Raw genomic sequence first — 25337 nt, forward strand, 5'->3', positions numbered from 1 at the left:
ATTCAACTGTGCAACATGTCTCTGACCATGAGACAGGAAGTTACATAAAATACAGCTTATATAAGGTTACAAGTTTTCTTTGTTCATGCAATCTCATCAGTATCCCCAGTAGTGCACATAACAATACTAATATGACTGAAAGACCCACATGTTACTTTTAGCTATGAAATAAACAGACCCCTAGGAAGGAGACATTTCATCTTTGAAAACAGCTTGTCTGACTAACAAGCACAATTTGCCAACATGAAATAAAGCATTTGTGACTTAGGTAAGGCGTCTCAATTTCCCTTACCTTAGCAATGGTCTCATGCAGGTTGAACAAGGGATCCAGCTCTTCAGTTACTGTGTTATGTGCAGGAAAGAGAGCTTCAAAGAGAAAGCTTGGACTCTGTGGAAAAAAGAGAAGAGAAACCTTTTAGGACTCCAAATGGACTTCCTCTGTCAGATACTTATTGGATTTGTTTCAAGATTCAAAGGACTGCACATTGTTTTAAAGTTTGTGCTGATTATTAGCGTTCATCTTACTGATCTAAATGAATCATTCCAAGTTGCTGAAACAGACACCAAGAGCCTAGTTTTATAACTGTTTCTGGAAGGATGGTTGTCTTCATAATTATATTTCCCAATACAGTTGAGTCTTCTACCTAGAAGTAGAAGATCCACACTGATTTCATTTTAAGCTAGCTAGCAATTTGATATTTGAGGTGATCAATTACGTTTAGTGTTCAGAAGATATACACATATGATAATAAGGGATAGATAGATATGTCCTGTGTAAGAGTAATTCCACACACACACAGAGGTCATTAAATTTTATGTGATGTGCACTTCTTTTTGTACAATAAGCAAGGAGGAGGTCAGACTGCCCCTGACAAAGGCTCACATGAGCCCAGCACCTTATGGAATAGGTTTGCATCAGACTTACAGAAAACAAATTAACACTGAACTCAAGATAGCCACCTACATGTTAAACCCCTTAACATAAACAATTTTCATTCACAGAGGTCCAAAGCAAATACACTAATCAAGGTTGGGGTCCTGACTGGCCAGGTTACTTGGCTTAAGGCAGGGAGATTGATCCTTCCTTTCCTCCCTCCCTCTCCTGACTTTACCCAAACGTGTCCCCTAGCAGAAACAGCTAGCTCTTTTTATCTGGCCTGCTGGGCCTTGATTGGCCTCCACCTGCTCCTGCTCCATCTAGGTGCCAGAGGACCAACTCTTGGTGGTTTGGTTGGCAGCTCATCATGGCAGGCTGCTCTAAGCCACCTCTGGAGAGGTCAACTTGTCTTCTTCCCTTACAGCAGGATACCTTCTGAGGGGGGGAAGCACTAAGGCAGGGTGCTTGAAGGCAGTGGAGCCTCTGGCAAGGGGCAACAACTGCCAGGTACACCCCATCACAGCCCCTTTGTTGTCACAAGCAATAATTGATACTAATGTGGCGACTCAGTCCATACTGCAAAGTACTCCACATGGAATCTGAACACCATACTGAACTTACTCTCTCAGGAGAAGTTTGATTTAATTTAATTTTTTTTACAAAAACTGATCAGGATCTGGTTGGATTTAGAATATTATGAAACCAAGCCTGATTCTAAACTGGCTGGGGACCTGGATTAAAAGAGTTTAATGCATGAATATTAATACTCAGAAAAACTTTCTAAAAACAAGCATGTGATATAAGTGCATGAAATAGTTAGGAAAAGAAATCTGCACCACGGTTTTATGTTTACAGTTAGAATAGTGTGTGCAGGGAGAGAAAGGAAGAGAGTTGTTAGTCTTATTATTTGTACTGTCTCATTGGACTCTGTATAATTTGAAGGGTTTCTTATGAATTCTCTGCAGAATGACTGTTATCCTATAATCCTTTATCTGACAACCCTCCCTGAATTTCTAGAATCCAGTTTCCAATTACAGCAGGGCAATCTCAGAGCAGATGTCTGTCTTCTTCCAGAGGCCACCCATCTTTCTCTGTGAAGGACACACAGCGCTCAGACATTAACAGCCACTCATCAAGCGGGGCTAAGTAGAGAATGTATTATTAGTTAAATTAATTTATATTTAAGGTGCAAATCATGGAATATAAGCATCTTGGGGCAGAAACTGTATTTTCATAGAGTTTTGTACAGCACCTAGTAAAATGTGGCCCCGATCCCCATTGGGGCCGCAGAGTGCTATTATAATACAAATAATTCTACCATCAAGTAAGTTGAATTTGCACTCTAGGATCAGAAATGGCTAAAAATCACTCTGCAGTACTGTGTTTACACTGCTATAAAATTAACAGTGGTGTATGTCTAAATTCTTTTGGGATTAAGTTGCAAGAAGGGTCCAGTGCAGACTATAATATGGTTGAAGAAGTTCTGAATTTGAGTTGACCATCTTATCTATTCTGGCTTTTCTTTCCCAGCTGATTACGCTCAGACAGACCGGTGGGCAATACTGACAGATATTAAAGAATGTTCTTAGAGGCATTTCCTTTCTACTGGATAATGTACCAGTGGATACCAATGCCTGTCAGACTAACATTTTTGAGGTTTCTCCATCCAGACATTTATTGACGTCCAATAGCCTCTGCCCACATCTGCCAGAAAAGACTCCTACCTAGTATGCACATATATTAAAGTCGTGCCTTTGGGAACTGTAAATCTGGCAACCACGTTTAATCATGTAGCCAGAACATTATTTTCATTTAGAGATTGCATGCTGTCAAGTGATGAAATAAAGCTTTGGTTAAAAACAATGTTAACACTGCTCTGAAGTTTAACTGGACTGATTTGTAATGCCTGCATCCTCCAACCTTTTTCACTTGCTTCGGATACCTAGGAACATTCTCTGGAAGTGAGCTGGAGGGAGACAAACTAGAGGCTTTGTCTTGGCTCATGCACAATTTATACTCATGCCTGAGCCTGGCTCTTTCATACAATGGGTTTTAGGTTTTGTGAAGGGCAAGCAGAAATGCTATTTTGGCAAACACTTTAGTTGGTCTTAATCCCAATGAAGTCACATCCTTCCAAGTTAAAAAAAAAACAGCCCATAAAATATATGTGAATTATGCATCCACTGGCGGGTACAGTGTTATCTCTGTAATATACACGTTGAGACATGGAAAGTCAATGGGAGCAGGGCATTAAATTTCTCCCATCATTGGGCAGATATATTTCTCCCATCATTTGTAATTCTATAACACTTTGAAGTTTGGAGGAAAAACAGATATATGGATATACAGACATATAAAATGTATCAGTCAATGTTCCCCTTTCATCCTGGGATGACCGTTTCTGATGATTTCCCACAAGTCCCAAAACTTCCTTAAAAATAATATGATGGAATTAGCACACAGATGCATGACTGAAAACAAAGATTTGGACATTGTATAATCTGTCACAGAAGTATCAGAATAATAAATGATGTAATACATTGCTTGACGTTATTCTTCTCTTCAGAGGAATATCACACATTTTTTGTAAGATCTCAGGCAAACCCCTTGAAGTCATTTATTATAAAGATACAATACAGACATCAGGACTGATTCATAAAATCTATTCATCTTTATTTTAAATGTTTATACAGGAATTGGCTCACAGAGCAAGGCCACTTCAGTTATGGTGGGGAGTCTGTCTAACGCAGCAGCACTAATGCAGTTAATCATCCACACAACTGCAATCAATCAATACATAATCTAGAAACAATTACATTATTTATCCTTATTCTTATGTACCTTATACAAAGTAACTGAAGGAAATAATTACAATTTTAGATTTGCCATACCAGATATGATAATTGGTCCACCTAGTCCTGTTCTCTGCCTCTAGACTTGAGACTTGATGCATCTTACGTAGCTCACACACATATACCCCTCTGTAGTGAAATTGTATTTGTGTATGCTATTTGGGATTTCTGTCTTTTAGACTCTGGCCTCGCTATGAACTTCCTATGTGTCCCCCTTTCCTGTGTACAAGCACTTTCTTCAAGATCACCATAAGTTAGGCAGTGAGACTTATACATTCATAAACATGTTCCAGTTGTTACCTGTACTTGAATTGGCTGAATGTCTGTCCCCAGGAAGACACAACACCCATTATCCCAATGAACATGTCCATTAGGTCTAAGATATGTGTAGGAGAAAAATTCCTTCCAACTTTTGCAGGCAAAGAGCTAACTCCATGAATCACAAGGTTTATTTCTTAATCTCATTCCTGCCTTACATTTCTGCAAACACCAATTTGTAAACTGCTAGTTCAGCATTTATACTCCAGAAAATCCACATTTTACTCTGCACCGCTGCAAAAGTGGGGAGAATGCTCTTAAAGAGAAGACACCTTCTTTGTGTATATATAACAAAGCAGCCTCTGAAAGAATCTGCAAATATCTACTACCAAATAGTCCAAGATTTGTCAAAAATAGAATCCTAGATTTTGGCTCCTAAGACACCTATGTAAGTGGCCTGATTTCCTGAAGTGCCGAGCACTCAATAGCACTCAGTGAAGTTAATCGGAGCTTCTTTGTCCTCAGCAGTTTTGGAAATCAGGCCACTTGTCTAGGTGCCGACAGACAGCCAATTTTAGGCTCCTATTTTTAAAAAATCTTGTCCAAAGCTTTTATGATAAAATCTATTTTGAGCAGAAATGTCCTTTTAACACACAACAGTTTTTATACATAAAGAATCAATTTATGAAATAAATAAAAGAGCTGTGTGCAGCATCCCAGTACTACAGTCTAAACTAGTTTAATTACTGTACGGTTGACTTGTTAATCCCGCCCACTGCTTATTCTGTATTGCTAGAACTTTAAGCAAAAGGTGCTGCACAATACACACCAGAAGTACTCTGAAGGTGCACAAAATGGCAGCACAAAATGGCACCTGGAGTATGGTGATCATCATCATTAGCCAACAAGGAAAGAGAATCTGTGCACATTCTTGTCTGATGCCACGAGAACTTTGATCAGCAGCCATCGATCAAAGCTCTTCTTCTTTCAAATGGAATTACATAAACATAATTTTCTGTCACATTACAGCTGATGCAGAACACCATATGACTCTATGATTGAAGTAAGGGCTTCAAAAAAAAATCATTGACATATGTCACAGCACTGGAAGCAGAACAGCCAGCTTCTAAAATATTTCTAAGGTGAAAAGTTAAAATAAGTGATGTGAGGGCAGAGATGGCAACACAGCACATAATTATCACTCAGATACAGCACATATTCATGCTGCGGGGGAGGGGACATCATCAGAAATAGTCCAAGCCTGTGTGTGTCAAAATTTGAATCTGTTTGGTTTTAATACTCAACCCCCATCACCACTAGGATCTTTCTTTAAGTCCCTTCTCCCTTTTGCTAATCAGACAATTCTCATAGATCATGCCTACACCATAATCTGGTAGCATCCTGAACTACCATAGCTCAACAGCCAAAGAAGAAAGTTATATCAAGTAACTCTAATACTGCCTTTAATGGGGACTGGCAACTAAACCACGAGCTGACACTTTCAAAATGTGTGGAGGAGTGAGTAGGAGCCAGATTACCCTCCTCCTCTAGGAAGTGACAGTACCTTCTGGAGGATCTCCTCACAGAACTTCCTCCACAGCTGCCGCTCAAGTAGGAGAGATTTTGGTCTTTGTAGAAAGGACCAGGTCTGTACAGTGGATACTCAGCACACACCAAAGCACCCCAAGGGAAACAGGTTTTATCCCCATAGATACTAGCTCCATACACGTTGCTTCTCTGACCCCTACTGCTGGTCTGATTCATGTTGCCATTACTTATTCCACCCCTGTGCTTGCATCTTTCCCTCCCTATTCACAAAGAAACCTGCTGATCCCTCAGAGCAGCACATTCTCTTAGCTCCACCACTTCCAGACCCATAGAAGCCCAAACCTGAGAGCTCCCTGGGAAGGAGGAGAAAATGCTTTGGTGCCTTCATATTCAACTGCACCTGGCCTCGCTCCTCTCTAACAACCTACAGGGAGGGATGTATTAGGCCCCAACATTTGAAAAATATAAATGAATGGCAAATCCTTTTGTATAGCCATGCCTTTGGGATCACATGGGTATGCCTCTGTACCCTGATCTGCTTGGTAAGGCTTTAAAAAGAAATCTTACACAATCACCGTGTTTTTACTGGGTTGGAGCACTTTGGCCTGTGGGAAAACGTTGTGCATCTCAGCCATAGAGAAAGGCTGCCCATTCCAAACCTTCCTAATGTTACATGCGGTGTAACATTAGGGAATCCAGTGGTTGCCATTAAAAATATCACTTGCCAACGGTATCAAAAAGGAGGCTATCTGAAATGCCTCACTGGCATCTGAAATATTTCCATCTGTAATAACAGGTATGTGTTGGGAAAGGTTAGTTTCTAATTGACTGTACTGTATAGACCTACTAGAAACCAAGGCATAGTCTGGCTTTATTCTTACATAAAAATAAGGTAAAATATTACTGTCTTTCACATAAAGCGTTCACCACAGGAAGCAAAGTGAATTTCCCCAAGAACTGAAGCCCACTCTTTATCCCAAAGGGTATAGGCAAAAATTTGATCCCACAGGATGTTTCAGGAACACCACTCAGCATTTAATAGCCAAGGCAATGCTTTCCAGCAGTGAAAGGATGAATGAAGCGTTCCCATTTATTCCTTCAACAGGCTCACAAATGCATGCGGGTTTTTTTGCAGCAATTTGCTAAGCAAAGATGTTCACTGCTCTGGTAAACATGCAATAAGGGAAAGAGATGTTAATCTTAGAGCGCGGGAGTCTATCCTTCCTTTATACCTCTCCCCCACACAACAGGAGTTCCAGCACCCTTTCAGATCCTGCTTCCCCCATGAACAAAGTGAGACTCATCCCATCAATGTACCTTCCATTAATTCCTCAGTCACGTGCTAGGACACAAAGCAGACAGACAACCACATATGCCCTTCTGATCAGCCTGTACTTCTGGGCCCATGCCAGTCCTTCCCCACTGTGACTGGTCTCTGCCCTGCTGATTTGCTCTGCACCTCAATGAAGTGTGTAAGAAATTGTCAGCAGGAGGAAGCAGGTCACATCAGGTATGATGGAGGTGGTAAATAACAAGGGGCAAACATAATGGTAATTGCTCCTTCAGAGACCCTGTTCTCTTGCCCTTCCTCCCTGCAGCTGGCTAGAAATTCACCCTGACCCCTGCACAGTGTCCCCTAAAATAACCACGAAAACCAAGGAATTAGTTTCATAATGTCATATCTAATTGTGGAGTGATTTTCAAAATCATGGGCAGTTAGACTCCCAACTCCCCTTGGAAGTTTAGCACCTAACTCCCATTTGGGCCTGTTGAAAATCTTCCCTTGGGTGCCTACAATGCATATATCGTTCATATAAAGGTCCTTTGTGACCCTCTGCTAAGACCTACGTAAGTATGAATATGTGAATCTGAGTGGATTAAATACTTTTGTTGGTCTGACAGTGCTTCAGAGTTCTCATAATACAATTTTCATAACACATATAAAAATACTGCAAATAATCCCCAAAGTCCCAGTGTAATGCCTTTTGCTCCTCTTTGAATGTGTCTTCTTGAAAGGAAAAAATGACAGGCAAAAAACACCTTTATTTTGAACTTAGCTCAAAAGAGCATCCTTTCTCCCTCATCTTCCTTTCAGAATGATCAGTTATCCTTATCTTCCCAGTACTCATTTAATGAAGCATTCTGTAACATTAGAAAGACATTGATGTTCCACTTTTCAAACAATGGGTCACTTCTGATTAAACTTCGATTGAACATTCAACTTTCAATCTTAAAACAAATTGCCTCCTTTTCTTTTTAATTTGGACCCAATTTCCTGCTGCCCTCAGGTCTCTTGACAGTAGTTAATTGATTTATGAATCAATTAAATGGGGATGGGAAATGCAAAAAACCCACCTTGCTTCCTTTCATTTATTTATGAGGGATATATGCATTGTAATCTACTCTTTATTTACGAGGCTCATTTTCTTAACTAATCCCATCCTTTCCCAATTAATAAACTATACAGAATGGTTCCCTTTCATTTTCTGGGCACTACATTTGCAATCCCTTGTGTACTTAGTGACAGTGCTCTTTCTATTTAGATCGCACCTTTCATCCAACACACTTTAAACATTAAACAAACCTCACAGCATCTTTGGGTATTGGGTTTAAAATGTGGTAAGTATCATTCCATGTTTTAGAGAGCCACAGTTGTTGCCACTAAAAAATCAGCATTTACCACGCAGTGCATTTCCCCTCTACTTAGAATAGAAAATAGCTGTGGTATCTTCATCAAATAATTGTCTTTACGCCTGTTAGAGATTGATCAGCATGGAGTGTGCTGGCATCTAAGAATTAGCTAGGTTCCTCTTTTCTTCTCTAATGCTCCTTAGAAACTATCAATCATTTTGTTAATGAACTCTAAACAGGAGTTGGGCCATTCTTTATTCTACCACCTCCAATTGTGCACCCCCACAACTTTTCCCTGATGACATCATTTAATTCCTCAATATCATGGCACTGACCCTTGTGATGGAACTCTCCCTCTCTCGAGACAAAGAATGTCACTACAGTAGCTAGTGCCAGAGGGGTCAGAGAAACACAAAGCACTTGTGTCCTCTCCAAAAGGCTAAATATGCTCTCTTCACAGTGCTTCCAATCCCTGTACCAGAGAGTTCAGAATCTGAATGAAGATGCCCCTGCATGGTAGCTCATTGTGCTGCCCCTAGAACATATAGATAAAGGACTGAAGAGGAAGCAAATGGCCAAACTGTTCTGAAAAAAAAAAATCAAAGCCATTCAGGATCTAGATGGCCCAGCAGTCTGGGTAATGACATTCAGAGACTTTCACCTCTAGGTTTCTTTTGGGTCACAGCCAATGCATGCTTGTCCATCTTACCAATCATTTTCAACCTGGAGGGACAGTCTCACAGTTTGAGTTTCCATGCCCACTCAATCCCTTGGGGGGAGGGATAGCTCAGTGGTTTGAGCATCGGCCTGCTTAAACCCAGGGTTGTGAGTTCAATCCTTGAGGGGGCCATTTAGGGATGGGGCAAAAATTGGGGATTGGTCCCACTTTGAGCAGGGGGCTGGACTAGATGACCTCCTGAGGTCCCTTCCAACCCTGATATTCTATGAATCTTTAGCCTTTGTTGATATTGCCAACAAAGATGCCAGCTACTGCAATTTTCATGAGTTTTGGTTCTGACGTGATATGTACACTTAGCCACCAAGAATTCGAAGAAGACCTTATTTCACATCAGCAACTATACAGTGAATGCCTAGAAATGACTTTCAGTCTCTACCAAGCTGGGCGGTATTCAACAAGGGTTTTAGAGGTGAATGGCCCTGGGTCCAAATTACTACTCTCCTAAACCATACAGTCCCATAACTCTACTATTTCCAAGTGACAACAGTGCATATGTGATAGACATATTTGCAGGACCACAAGAATGGGGGCAGAGTGACATCATACAATCTCCTTCCTCAGTGCATCCTTGCAGGATATCATTAGGGATTGTGTGTGTGTGTGTGTGTGTGTATCATCATATGTGTATATAAATACACACACACACACACATATATATATGCATACACACTTTAATTGCATTAGCTGAACTTTTGTTGACCAGTGCTATCCCACACCCCCATAGGCCTGTGTGTCCCAGCCCTTCCATCTCCAACCTTTCCACTTGATTCACAGGAACCAGAAGCAACCTCATGGTTCAACTACAGCTGTGCAGCATTCACCCTTCATTTCCACAGGGACTTCTCAACTGGAAACACAGCCTATGTCCATACAACAGCTTATGTCGGTATACGTTATGTTGCTTGGGGGTGTGAATAAGTCACCCCCCCCCCCCCAAGCAGTATAAGCGACACCAATCTAAGCACCAGTGTGGACAACACTATATCGGCGGGAGAGCTTTTCCTGTTGGCTTAGAGCATCTATACTAGCACTGCTGCAGTGGCCGGCTGCATTAGTGCTGCTGTAAGCTCTGTAGTGTAGCCGTAGCCACAGCTAACCCTATCGGGCGTTAGCTAGGGACAGCATTCAGAAGAAGGCCTACATCAGTTGCACTACTAACTGAATTCTGAACACACCACTGAATTCTGGTAAAACTGGAGTGAGGAGAGAAAGATAGTTGACTTCAGTGAGAGTACAAGAAATCAGTATGTGTCCAAAAGAATCTCGGACAGGCGGGTGGTGCTGGGGATCCTGCAGACCTCCTTTCAATGCCAGGAGTGAGTCAAGCAGCTCAAGACTGAGTACTGCAAAGCCAGCGATGACAACCACACCTCAGGGAACTCCCCTTCCGCCTGCCTGTTCTATGATGAATTTGATTGGGTGCTGTGAACGGCACAAAGCACAGAACCCACAGCGCTGCATGACAATCTGCTGCTCAGGGATGGCGCACTTAGAACCCCACCAGCAGAGACACCCCCCCAGAGGAGAGCCTGCAACCACTGGATCAAGCGGACGAAGTAACCCTGGTGCTGGCGGCAGTCCCAGATCAGGCTATGCCACCAAAGCAGCTACAGCACATTCTGGATCCACATTCAGAGGGCCTGTTTGGGGATTGTAACGCTTTGGGGATTGACCCAGACCAATAAGGAATGTTGTCAGTGCCTGCCCTGGATGCCTCTGTACTGTGCGGCTTTGGCTCAGAGACCTGACAACAGCAGCCTGCTCACAGCACAATGATCTCACTCTGGCTTCCAGCAGCCCAGTTATTCCCTGCAGGGTGGCCTCAGCAACTCTTCTGGTCCTGAGTCTCCCCAAAACCATCTCCCCTGCAGAGTATTATCCCGGCTCACGGAAGTTACCAAGTTCGCTGCCTCCAAAAACAGACCGTGCACACACAAGCCTGTTAGGTTTGTTAAAGACTCACACCTACTCCAATATAAACAGCACTGAGAGGGTTTGTAGTAAAACTAAGAATAAATTTAGCAACAGATAACGCAGATTTAAGTGATTTCAAGCAAGAATGAAAGAGATTTGAAAGCGTTACACACAAAAGCAAAACAACATGCTTTCTAGCATCTAAAACTAAATTCTAGCAAGATCAATTTCTTACTTATGCCAAATTGTTAGCGTTCTCCAGCACAATTGGCTGTTCCAGCCAGGATCCAAACCCCACAGAATCAAATTGTTGGTTCTTTTGTTCCCTCAGAAGATGGATACACTAAAGTCTTTCAGAGGTTCCTTATATCCCCAAAGTTCATTTTTGTTTTCAAAGTCCAGAAGACCTCCTGGGAGCTCAGAATTTCTGTGTCCAACATGGAGCGATATGTTAATTTTCAATTTCCTGTGGTTTACAATGCAGTGATCCTCCAACAATCTCCAGTGCAAACGAGCAGCTCCTTGTCTCACTCCATGGTCACAGCTGGCTCAGTTTGCAATTGAGCTGGAAGAGCTGTTTGCCTTGCCCCTTTGTCTGGAAAAAAAGCCTGTTTTGCCTCCCTTGTCTGTTTATAGTCTCAAACCAGAATATCAGAGAGTATCCATCATTTCATCTAAAGCATTGTTACATACATTTCACAGTGACATTAATGACCAGTGTCTTGTTCCTTTTCAAATGATATATTACAGGACACCTTTTTAATAAATATCGTAACAGTGTGTGTGAGGTATGTTGAGCTGGTCAGGCCAGCTGAGTTTTACTGTTACCTACCAAAGAGTCCATTACCATCTGGCACTGGGCCACTCTTAGGATCACAGGAAGGGCTGAGAGGACAGCCCACAACTGAACCAGCAGAAGTAGTGGTTTTGGAGCTGGAGCCTGGTATGTTTGGGCTGCCATATTTTTAGTTATTAATAGTACGAATGGGAGGGATTTCCAGGTTATGTCCAATTAAAGTATTGTTACAAGCTACGGGCTGTAGTGTGCTTCTGTTGAGCTCATGCCATTTCTCTACCAAACCCCTCTTTCTCTTCCCCAGCACCACGTAGGATTCAAAATGGATACTGAGAGATGGGAGAGAGTTAAACAAGCATTAGCATGAAATGTTTACTAGGTACAGGCTTGTTGTTAGAATGATGGGTTGGCAGGTATTCTATTTGTGAACCTTACATTCCTTTTCCTGCTAGTACCATACAGCCTAGAAATTAGCCATGCTGGAAAGCTGAACTCTCCTAGGCTATCTGTATTGTCAGCCCAAATGTACAGAGGATATATGTAGTATTCTGAGTCCAAGTAGCATTCAGTCTGTGGTGCTTATATTATGAGCCCACATGGTAGCAGGAGATGTATTTAGTCCTAGGTTGCTAATCATTTGAGGGATGTTTTTTATGCCCACTACCTTTGGGTAAGCCAGTCCTGGTTGCCTCACAAACCTTCACCAACACAACCCCCTCAGCTGACTTGCCAACACCAAATTTGTTAGCCGTGGACCCATAGCAGTCTGGGGTAGGCAGCTTCCAGGTGGCTATAGCAACCCACTTCTGGACTAGCTTGGACTCCCTCGTGTGTGTGTGTCCTGATGCAGTATGGTTGGGGTAAGCTGATCACACAGAACAGCTGCTTCTTCATGTGAAGGTTCTGGAGCCACTGCTGGTCATCTCAGGTCCACATGATAATATGATCCCACCAGTCCTTGCCTGTGGGCCTACTCCAGAAGGGCCAGTCTACATATGGGGTGTCTGCAGTTATGACAATGGACAGAGGAACATCAGCCTATCCCCCCCAAGAAGTGCCGTTGTAAGACAAATACTGATGCCAAAATGTCCACCAATATCTCAGAGACTATCTGCCTGCATCTTAAAACACCAGCAAAAGGGCAAGCTGTTCTTCCACGGCACTGGATCCAGGTTGCAGGCTCCAGATGCAGGGAGTGCACAGACCCAAAAATGGGTCCACTGGATGTCTTGGTGGGCTAAGAGCACTTCTGCTCAAGTGCTTTGGAAGGGACAGAAACATTCTCCCGTAATATACCCTGAACCAAATCCTAGAGCAGTACAGCTAGCAAGGGCTCTAAGGGGCCTAGGATATGCCACTCCCCAGGGGTGTACCCAGGAATAAAATTTGACTGCTTTTGGAGAGGCACGTTCTCCCCACACCCTGCCCCGCAGCCGGAGAAGCTCTCCCTGCCCAGCATGGCCCTGGGGCCGGAGGAGCTCATTCTCCCCCGTGGCTCAAGGAACTGTCAGCTCCCACCGCAGCCCCGGGGCCAGAGGAGTTCTGTGCCCCTGCCAAGTACCGGGTGTGTGTGTGTGCAGCTGCTTGCCCCCCTCTTGTGCATGCCCCTCGCCCCGCCCCCCACAAGCCACTTGTGACTGCATAATGCAGCATGGATGCATTGTTGCTTGGTATGATGCTCACATAGCAATGTGATACGAACACTCAAGAGTGAGCTTGGAAAGAACAGGTCTACAGGTTTCACAGATCCAGCCTTACTTTTCAATACAAATGTACCCATTTTGGCAGGCTCTGCAAGGAAGCCTGCAGAAAGGAACACCCCCCGCCCCCTCCCACAACACACACCCCCTTATCCCGATACAATTAGACTGAGTGGTGCATCTAGTGCTTCCGTCAGTGCTAAGTTCTCCAAAACAAATAGAGAGGGGCGGGGTAAAGACGGGGCCATATCTATGCTGTTTTCACCCACACAAACCAGAGAACCTGACCCAGCACAACGCAGAGGCTACCCATGCAGTAGCGTAAAGGGGTGTCAGAGCCTTAGTAGAGGCAATTGCTATGCTGGGACCAAGAACTAATCTGCTGTCTGTTCATACAAAGAATCTGTGCCTGTTTTGTCCCATTTACCTTTTTGTAATACAACAGCAAGCAGTTTAGAGTTGCATCAAGCTGGGGAAATACACACGCACAATTCCTGGACACTGAAAATTAAGCAAGCAAAAGTTCCCATGATCTCTCAAAACAGAAAATGTGTAATTGGGCAATTGAAGCCACCTGTACAGTATGAAGCACAAAGTTGTGCCAGTGCCCAAAAGCAGATGCTGACAACCGATTGGCTTCATCTGTATTCAGGACCAATGCCAAAGTCTGTCATAGCGTGAAGGAGAAAGACACATAAGAAGAAAAGATAAAGGGAGAGCAATAAGCAGAACAAAAATACTTCTGAAATCTGCACTGCAGGCTCTCTCACTAATTCCTTCTTCCCACTTATCCCAAGTCAAGCAACTGGCACATGGTGCTCTGGCAGCAAACATACCATTGTATGCTTCTGTCAAATAGGTGTTTCATCTCCTATCAGCAAGAGTGCCAACTTTCTGTGTCTTTCTTTTTTTTGGGGGGGTGGGGCAGGGGGGGAGAGAAAGCGGAGGAATCACTTGGAGAAGCTTCAGAGAAAGACAAAGAGAGAAAGCAGCTCATAAGCGAATACTTCTAGGTCATTATCAGCCTTCTGGCCAACTTTTTTTTAAATGAAAGATTATATGATCTGGGAAGCTTTCCAACTACATCTATAGAAAAGTGTTCTCAAATGCATGGGCCAAGATATCATGTAGTGTAACTCCCTTGATATCAATGAATGTATGACATGCATGTATCCAAGGGCAGAAGTTCCCAAGGAAAGAATTTGGGGCACTCTCACCAGAAGTTACATACATTCTAGTTACACAATGGATTTAGGGAACTTATGTTTTCGTGGGAGCAGACCACAGCTGATTTGTCCCAATCCAGTAAATGGACTGTGACATCTAGTGTGTTTATGTAGAACATATTCAAAAGAAATGTGTAAAGTTAAGTAAATGTTGCTTTGCATATGGAAGCCGCCGGCACAAAAATTATTTAACAAAAAAGCATCGTTTGGTCTCTGGCTGTGACATAACACAGTGCAAAGGAGCCAAAAATATCATTGCAAGCAGTTTTGCCTTCTGTGAGTGAATGAACACAGCCAGAGAAGGAACTTCAGCCAAAAGGCTTTTCGTTGATAATTTCCCTATTTTGTTCAGCACTAAAGAACTTCCAGTAAACAACAACAACAAATCTATTGCTTGTGAACTTTGTGTTAAGGATATGCACTGACCTCATGAAATCACCAAAAGCAACTGCTCATGATGGAAGAAATTAATAATGCCTACCCACTCAGAATAGACAGAGAATACAAGGCACAGAACTAAAGTCACTGCTGTGCAATTCGGTTTACGTTAAGCTGAAATGTAGCCAGACAAGCTCAAACCAACAATCATCAGAAAATAGAAGAATGCAAGCATTCTACGGTTGTTTCCTTTCATTTTTTCTTCCTCGCAGTTCGAAGCAAACTGAAATGATCACTGACAGAAACATAAATTCAGAGACTGCCAGACACAGGAAGTGGTTTTTGAGCTAGTAGGATGCCTGCCTAGCTTTGTTCCTGTCAAGGACCTTGCTACCTTATTTTACTCCCTGCTACTTGACTGCAACACTAAGGGCACAGTGGATATAATAAGTGGTAGTGATGGCCCCAAGCCTGAAGTTTGCAGCCAGACTGAAACATCTTCAAAGTCCCTGGAGATGTTTAGGAATCAATGTTCCAACTCAGAGCTATCACCGGATAGTGGTGAAAAAAATATGATAGAGGTATATAAAATCATGAATTGTCTAGAAAAAAAGTGTTATTTACCCTTTCCCACTATACAAAAACAAGGAGTCACACAATGAAATTAATACTCAGCAGGGATAATACAAACAAGAGAAAGTACTTTTCCATACGATTCACTATTAACCTGTGGAACTCATTGCCATAGGATGTTGTGATAGCTGAAATTATAACTGGGTTCAAACAGGAACTAGAAAAGTTCATGGAGGATAGGTCTATCAGTGGCTATTAGTCAAGATGGTCAGGGATGTAATCACATGGGGCAAATTTAAACCTCTGACTGCCAGAAGCCAAGAGAGGAAGATGGGGTGGATCTCTCCAAATTTGCCCTGTTTTGTACACACCCCTGATGCACTGGTACTGGCAATTGTCAGACACAGGATACTGGGCTAAATGAACCATTGATCTTACCCAGTATGGAAGTTTTTAATAATGTAGTTGGATATATTCTTGCTCAGTGGCATCTAAGCATGCCAAAATACATTGATACATTGTGGGCAATGGCTATTTACCACTGGCACAGTCTTAGATAAATAAATAGTGTTACCACCGTATTTGCACTCATACTTCATATTGGGACTACTTTGTTATCTGAGGCAATTGGCAAGTTTTTAAGCATGAGCACTTTACATATACGTATCCTATATACACATCCTGTATGTACATTTAAACCCATGATAGATCGATAGGTCTCATTACCCATATGATTTGTGCCTTTGTGTGGTATTTTATACATTTACATGTTCTTCAGACTTGCCATTAGCAAACCCAAGGAACTCAAATATTTGTGAACATTAAAATAATGCTCATGCAGAAATTATGACGGGCCTGCAGGATCATACTTACAGTCCATTGCTATATGCACAGGCACCAACTCTGTGGGTTCTCTGGGGCTCAAGCACCCACGAGCCGCCAGTTGGTGGTATGAGCACACAGATGGCGCACAGTGAAACCGGAAGCACCCACCGGCAAAAACGAAAGTTAGCGCTTGTGGCTGTATGTACTGAATCATGGCAGCAATGCAGTTGACAGATACAGATACATATGTTAGGAAGCACAATGCTTTTGTTTCATGAGTTGATATATAAGACTTCCCATTTTTATCTTTAGCGCTTAGCATAAGGTAGTGAATTCACTGCACTGCAGAATGAGATCCTCCTTTTATCCCTAAACCAGATAGTATGCAGGTGGGACTGTCACCATGCTGCAATACCAACTGGCTTCAGTTTTTGCTAAGAACAATAAATATCTGTGTGGGTGATAGGATGATTTATTCCTTGTGTCAACCATTTCTTGGCTTTTTAAAGCGGGTAGGAAGGAGGAAAATGTCAAGTATGTGAAATTCCAATTCTTCTCTTGTAAATATATTATGAACTTTTAACTTGCCCCAAATTCACTAGAGGTCTCATACGCATGAAGCTACAGATTTAATCAACTTATCAAAACAAAAGTTTTAAAAAAACAATTATTCTAACTCAAATTTTGTAGCTAAAAATAAAACTTCTCTTTATAGTTTACTTCTAACAAGCAATGTGTTTAATAGATTTTGGCATTTAAACACATAGCTCCATACAAAGATGTTTTCAGATCTGCACAAATGTTAGCGAGTTCTGCATTTAGTTCCAATTAATCTCAATACATTTGACTGGTATATGGGAGTTTATGTATTCCTGGGATATTTAGATTAGCCTTTAATAACCTAAGTAAAGAACAAAATGCACTGTACAAATATTTGGAAGATGATGGGTATGCTGATGAGGTAAAGCTGCGAATAAACAATCTTTTATCGTTCTTCTAATACTACCATTCCTGTCTGTTAGTGGGGATATTTTAAAACATACAGAACAGCTGGAAAAGGAAACATCTTAATACAAAGCGTATGGTTGCATACAATGAACTGATGGTGTTTAACATGGGATATACTCAGACCCTCTGGCATCTGTCAATTTTGCAAAATATGCTGCGTCAAATTCAGCTCTAGTCTAACTTTATTGGAGGGATGCATTTGTCCCTTTTCCTGGAAAATGATCCTTCTTCCATTATAGTGAGGGCTATGAAAGAATCCTCATCTCTGAGACTGAGGTTTCTACTGAGGTTGGCAGAAGGACTGGATTTTAGGGATGCTGTTGGGTTGGGTTTCAAGGAAGATCTTGGGTTCTTTTGGCCTCTTCACTTCCATCTTACCTTTCAATCTACTATCTCACTCATTCTCTATTTACGGGCTACCTGCTTAATGATCTCACTGACTCCTTGCTAATAATATTCATAGAACAGGAAGATAAGGAATAGAGAAGGCTCCTATCTGAGACTCAGAGATGAGATCCTATGGTTGGTAGGAACTTGTAAAAGAATAGTATGGTACATTCTGGAGTAATCCCCAAAAAGACAACCATTGAGAGCCAGAATCTGAATTGAGAAGTGTCAGGGATTGGCTCACAGCTGCAGAAACTCTGACAAAGAAGGGATGCCCCATGGAAACATCAGAATAAGAGGGGTGGTAACTGGCAATTTACAACAGGTCACAGAGAAGGAGGGAGTTATTAGCTGGAACCGGGAAGCCATGCCATACGGAGAAAAGGAACAATCTTCTGCACATCCCCAAATATACTTCCAGCTCCTACACTGTTTAATACATGTATGTTTGCTAATATTTAGTTCTACACCTACATTTCTGTATTTGTTTTTTCTATTTGTTTCATGGTTATGCTAAATGAAGTGGGATTTGCACCTATTCATTCTAAACTGCAATTAAGTCCAATGCATCCATTCTTCTTCAGAGCATTTTTGCTTCAGGACCAGGATCCTTGCTGGAAAACAAAGGCAAGAGATGAGATGAGGAAAGGCATTCATCTCTCTAAGGGTCCAGTCAATCATCCATTAAAGTTAATGGGAAGACTCTTATCAACTTCAGTTGATTGTTGAATCAGGCCCTAAATTATGGACCCAATTTCAAGCACGAACTGCATAAAAAGGAACAGCTTGGGAGGTCATCTCTGTTCAGGAAAAACCCAGAATTTACATTGGGCCAAACAGAAGGAAGAGCCAAGATGCACATTTCCAGTGATTAAAGCACAATAAAGGTGTTTAAAGAGAAAAAGAGCTCTTTAAAAATGAGCCCACCAAGCATGATAGGAATTATAGTTACGCAGGTGCAGTAAGTAAGGTTGGGATTTTTCAAAAGACCTTAAGAGTTAGGTGCCAAAGTCCCACTGAAATCCAATGGGAGTTGGGAGGGAGGTACTAACCTAGGTGCTTTGCTGGATCAGGGCCTTACTCTGCAAAAGATTTCCAAGAAACAAAGACTCAAAGCATCGGGTAGGGTTTTATTTGGGCTCTTTGTGGAATCATTATAAATGAGTAAAAATCCACTGTACATTCTTTGTAAAAGTGGGGTCAGAGGACTCCAAGATCTCTATTTATATAAGCCAGGGATTCTTTCTGAGGTTTATTTTTGACTTGGCCTCAATTCTAACTGTAGTTTCATTAAGCATACAATCACTGCCGTTTTACAGCCAGATACCAACTGAGGCAAGTGCACATTTTTTAAAGATCTCCTACAGGAACTTCGAGGACTTTTTAGTGTTGCAAATTGATTGGTCTCATGATTAATAGCTATAAAATACTGAATGAGCTGAGTCCCAGTTATACAGTTTAGATTCTGCATTTTCCCAGAGCAGCCACAAAAGTTGCAGCACAGATGATCATTGCCATATCTCTGTCTTATACATATACTCATTGTGTCCAATAACCACCATCACTGCTGCATTAATTAGAACAATTCATTTGTCCTCTTTTTTTTAACCAAAAAAGTAAGTATAAAGTGAGTGACAAATGAATTGGAAAAGAAATTTCTTTAACTCACATCATGAAGTCAGCTTTCTAGCACAGATGATACAACAAAAAGATCCTTGCCTTTATCATGAGTGTGATTTGCTGTCCCCTCCCCCAATATTGGTTAACTGCAGAGCTGAGAAAATACCATACCCATTTTCTGTGCAGAGTTTACTGAATTTTAGTTACACCCATTTCACACTAGCTCTCACTTTGTTTGCTGTCACAAACATTTTTTGCAGTGGTTTTACTGGCATAGAGAAGCAAATTTCAAAATCACACACAAGCTTATTTGTGGAAACTGAACGTTAAATTTGCTTCCAACAATATTCACATCAGAAGTTCATACAGACTCCTCTAGTCAGGGAGCAGGAACAGTACCATCAGAATAACATGACAAAGCACAGCTAGCGAGCATCCTCACATTTTAAATGTCAAATAGACAAAGAAGTGCTGATGCTTAATCCACATCTTAAAACAAAACAAAAAAATCAAATCGACCACACTCTAAATGGTTGTATACTTAATAATGAGTAAATATGAAGAAGTTTAATAAATACTGGAGGAAAAAGTGAAGACAACTGCAAACTCACCATATCATTTAGGGAGAAAATAAATACCTATAGCTGGTCTGAACTGTGCTTCTCAGGAAAATGACTAATGCTAGGAAAGGGAAGAAAGTGTACAATCCAACTGGAAAACTGAATCCAGGAGGCGGTAGGGGAGATGTGCTCCTTTCCAGCATTCTCTTTTTTAACAGCACAGATTTCTGGGTATGCAGTAGGGACATGCCACAGTTTCACCTCTCCCAAATATTCACCTTTGATGGGTCATCAGTTCTGGATGTACTAGATGCTCCAGCCACTTGCCTTGGACTCTGTTATTCCATGGATGCGCGGTATGTACTGCCACCTCTTTCAACTTCCACTTTCAGTGTCTCTATGATGGGGGACCCATTTTTTGATGTTATGCTGGCAACTTTCTGCTCCAACCTAGGCTACGGTATTAGCAGTTTATTCAAAGATTACTTTTTAAAATGTATAAAATATTATCAGTTGCAAACATAATGAAATTGATATAAATTTTCAGTGCATTACAGAATCAAGGAACCTCATCACTATATTTTATAATAAAATATCACAATCTCATATTACCAATGCACCAAAACAAATTGCTCAGGGAGAAATCAAATTTAAAAGCAAGCATTTGGGAAATGAAATTCCGATAGCTAGAATAGCATCTTGTATGTCGTCTTCTATGGAATCCTTTTAATGTCAGGAAGAGAAATCTCACCCTCATTAGCTTTCGCTAAATGTCTTATATTTCCATGATAGAGACACTCTTGCAGCTTTAATCAATCTTGTACTGAACATCAAGTTTTCATCCTAATGGATTTGGCTTAATATCATAAAGTACACCAGCACATGAGCAGAGAAACTCAAAACTACACTGCACAGAACGGAAAGGTCAGTTTTTTCAGCATTTCTTGTAGTGTTGTATTTAGTATGATTTATTGGAAAGGTCTACAGACCATGCAATATTCTTTGTCTATCTTCAAACACATTACAAGGAATAATTAAGATAATCAGATTTAGGGGGAAATTCTCATCTCCAATCTCATATGGTAGACTACTCTTTCTTCATGAATCAGAGGGGTAGCTGTGTTAGTCTGGATCTGTAAAAGCGGCAAAGAGTCCTGTGGCACCTTACAGATGAACAGCTTATGCTCCAATACGTCTGCTCATCTAAAAGGTGCCACAGGACTCTTTGCCGCTTCTTCATGAGTGGTATTCTCAATTCCACTGGTGGAACAAGAGCAGAATATCATTTACCATGTGAATCCACGAGAAGTTTTCATATAGTGATTAGAAGAATCTGAGCTTTTTTAGGTAGAAAGAATTTTTAAAATATATATATTTGCATCATATATCTGCTGTATAATGGCTTGATCCATAAGCCAATCAGAGTCTTTCCACTGACTTGAGTGAATTTTGGATCAGGCCACAAAAAGAGGTCATAGGCAGCCTGTGACAGGATTACTAGGCCCTGAAGTCCTCTGCTGTAGGCCTTGGAGCCCTACCACAGGTGCCTCCAGGCTGCTAGAGAGGCAGGAAGCAGCCAGAGAGGCTGCAGGGAGCAGTCAATCAGAGCCCAACAGGATCATTAAAAGGAGCTGCAGGGCCTGAGCAGATTCAGTTTTCTGGCTGGAGCCAGAGAAGCAAGGATTGTGCCCCTGGCTGGCTGCAGGAGCTGCAGGGCTGGACAGATTAGCTGCTAGCCAGAACCAGGTGGGCAAGAAAGGTACTGGGGCTGAGAAGGGAACCGTCCCAGGGAAACGCAACAGCAATCAGTAAAGGGATGCAGCAGGTGGCTGCTATTTGTAGGGTCCCTGGGTTTGGACCCCTAATAGTTGGTCCCCCCCACCAGCCACTGGGGAAGTGGCTTAAGCCCTGAGAAGGGGAGTTTAAATAGGCCCAGGGAATAGGACTGCTGATGAAAACACTGCCAGTGAGAGTACTATGATAGGCCCTGTTGGACTAGGACTGTGGCTAGAGATAGGACTGCAAACAAAGACTGTACTGAGGGCACTGAGATAGATCCGGTTGGACCATGTACCCCGGAAGGGGTCCGTTTTGTGTGTGTTCACATACGGACTGGGTGTGACTCAGCCAAAAGGCCAAATCACTGAAAATCCATTTGAGAAGTTCACTACCAGCAGGGGTCACTGCAAACAGCGCAACACAGAGAGCCGGCAGTGGCATTCATGTGAGGTGAGTCACCCTGTCACACAGCCCAAAAACAATGAGCTAAATTTTGGATCTTAGATGTGGTCACTGCATAATTGAAAAATTTTCTACATTTTTTTGAGTTAAGTAGCAGGACTAGCCAGAAAGCAATTCCATTTTGCAAAAAAATAAAAATAAAAATAAAAAATGTGGTTTTGAAATTTGTTTATGTTCTGCTACACAATGAAAAATGATTTTTTGGGGGGTGATAAATAGAGAGGGAACGAAATCTCAGAATAACCAATAGCCTAGTGGTTAGTGCACTTCCCTGGATGTTCAAGTCCCTGTGTCTCCCACATCCCAAGTGAAAGCCCTGAGCACTGGGCTATTCTGGAGTCTCTCATTCTCACTCACCTGCATCCTGGTCCTGATCCACATCCTGGATTAAGTATTTATCTAAATAAATGTATTTCCACAAAACATTTCAGTTTTGATTAACTGGCATTTTTCAATGGGAAATAGTTTCATCAAGCAGTAATATTTTGAACCTCGGTATCTTTCTTATATTTAGTCTGTTCTGTTTAACCACTTTTGGAACAATATAAACCCATTGTCCCTAATTTCCTATGTTTTTTAAATAATGTGGAAAAGCAAAGTAATTTCCACTTTTTATACAGAAAATTCTATAGGTTCATATTTTATGAAAGATTAGGGCCACAGTCTCTCTGACTTATTCATGATGAATAGTACCTTACTCCATGAGCGCTCCCATGTTACATCTAGAGAGCTATATAACAATGGCAGAATTTGGCCTTTAGTAATTTTCTTACCACATTTTTAGTCAGGCTCCACCTGCCTTTTTGTGCATGAAGTTGCGAATAGATTGCTAAATGTTAATTCACTGCAGACTGAATTGTGTAAGTTTGCACTAACCATCTGTAAAGGTTCCTTCCCACTCTGTACTCTAGGGTACAGATGTGGGGACCCACATGAAAGACCCCTAAGCTTATTTCTACCAGCTTAGGTTAAAACTTCCCCAAGGCACAAAGTCGTTGCCTTTGGATTAGGTAAAACGCTGCCTTCACCAAGTGTTTTCGACAAAGAACAGGAAAAGGACCACTTGGAGTTCCTATTTCCCCAGAATATCCCCCCAAGCCCTTACACCCCCTTTCCTGGGCAGGCTTGAGAATGAACAAGATGAGCACAACTCCCTTGGATTTTTAAGACCCAAAAAACCCAGTCAGATTCTTAAAAATCAGAACTTTATTAGAAGAACAAAAAAAGATAAGAGAACAACTCTGTAAGATCAGAATGGAAGATAATCTTACAGGCAGTCAGATTCAAAACGTAGAGAATCCCTCTAGGCAAAACCTTAAGTTACAAAAAGACACAAAAACAGGAATACACATTTCCTCGAGCACAGTGAATTTACAAGCCAAAAAACAAAGAAAACCTAATGCATTTTCTAGCTAGATTACTTACTAACTTTACAGGAGTTGGAAGGCTTGCATCCTTGATCTGTTCCCGGCAAAGGTATCACACAGACAGACAAAAACCTCTCCCGCCCCCCCAAGATTTGAAAATATCTTGTCCCCTTATTGGTCATTTTGGGTCAGGTGCCAGTGAGGTTACCTTAGCTTCTTAACCCTTTATAGGTGAAAGGATTTTGCCTCTGGCCAGGAGGGATTTTATAGCACTGTATACAGAAAGGTGGTTACCCTTCCCTTTATATTTATGACACCATCAATAGCCAATAATCCCTGTTCTCAGAACAAACCCACTTCAGGTCATGGTAGTGGTTTAAGGAATGAAAAATAAATAAATACATTTCTATGCACTGCCCATACATCTAGAGTATATAGACACAAGCTCTATCATTCTCGTCGCTATTTATTCATATATCTATTTCACTAATTGTAACATTTTTTCCTTAGGTTGCAATCCTGCACCTTCACCTGCTCAGTGATTAAGTTATCTGTAAAACACTGTCTCTTCATCACATCATGCATCTGAAGAAGTGGATATTCACCCACGAAAGCTTATGCTCCAATACATCTGTTAGTCTATAAGGTGCCACAGGACTCTTTGCCGCTTCATCACATCACTTCATCTCTTGAACTCTTTCCTCCACACAATTAGAGGATTAGGCACATGGATGAAGATCACCTTCAGTCATACTAGATAACAATCAGCTAACAATAACAAGGGATATCAAACTTCATGCTTCAGGGCATGTTATAATCCACAGGTGGCATGAAGAAAAACATCCTCCATACAGCCAGAATAATTCTGTACAGGTGTCCAAGTACATTTGTTCTCCTCCACCCCTAGCCTTTTCTGAAACATCTAGTCTAGCCATCTAGACTTAGACATAATACCAGACTACATGACCCTTGGTCTGTTCCTGCCTGGTACCTGGTAGTTTATATGTTGGGGTGTTCATAGAGAAAAACCTTCAGGATTATGTAAATTTTGAGACAATGACATTTGGAAAGGGCGGAATCTATAATTAGTTGATTGATACCAAGTACAAAGAAGATGTTAACAGAACACTGCAACACCATTTTTTAGTCTATTAAATTGTTCTTCCATGATATTAAGCAACACTACATTCAAAGTTATTCACATTGTCCAATAAGACAATTCATACAATCAGTGTGTTGTCTTATAAAATGTTGAATCATTAACCTTAACAATGGCAGTGTGTTCTTACTAGCAAAATCAACTAAAATGTCTACAGTAATATTTAAGAGCACACTTCACATAGAGCAATGTATTAATGCATTAATGGCTTCTGTTTAACTGAGCAACTCTTGCATGTATTGCAAAGGATTTAGAAAGCACTAATGTATGGTAAAGACAGTTAAAGAAAGGCAGCCACTTTGGACAGGCAAAGAAAAATGGAGAGTGCAGAATGAACGCATGCCAGTTAGAGGGGCACTGTAGTCAAGGAGGGAGTAAGGCAGGATGCATTGATATTTGTGATTCAGGCTCATAGGTTAAAGGTAACTCTAGTGACAGTGAGCTAGAAAAGTAGGAAGCAGTCAAGTGGCTGACTACTTGCTGGGGTAGGCCAGCTCATTTTGGAATCTGGCCTCCTTGTCTTGACGGGGGAGGAGGATCAATCCTACATGCACATGCTGCTAGATCTCTCAGCATTCTTTTATCTCACTAACCACTGAGTGCGGATGCCATGTGTCTGAGACCTAGCAGAGATAAATTGAGCAACCCTAAATCTCAACCAACTCCACCACTTCTGAG

General features: G+C 41.6%; 1 protein-coding gene across 1 annotated transcript in view; it reads right to left on the bottom strand.

Moving 5' to 3' along the window:
* NAALADL2 (N-acetylated alpha-linked acidic dipeptidase like 2) overlaps nt 1-25337 on the bottom strand; it is a 517216-nt gene that overhangs the window by 123437 nt on the left and 368442 nt on the right. The window contains exon 10 of the mRNA XM_077827191.1: nt 293-388. Within this exon, the coding sequence (XP_077683317.1) occupies nt 293-388 (96 nt within the window). The remainder of the gene's footprint in view (nt 1-292; nt 389-25337) is intronic.

The sequence above is a fragment of the Eretmochelys imbricata genome, chromosome 9 (genome assembly GCF_965152235.1).
Source record: "Eretmochelys imbricata isolate rEreImb1 chromosome 9, rEreImb1.hap1, whole genome shotgun sequence".
Taxonomy (NCBI): Eukaryota; Metazoa; Chordata; order Testudines; family Cheloniidae; genus Eretmochelys; species Eretmochelys imbricata.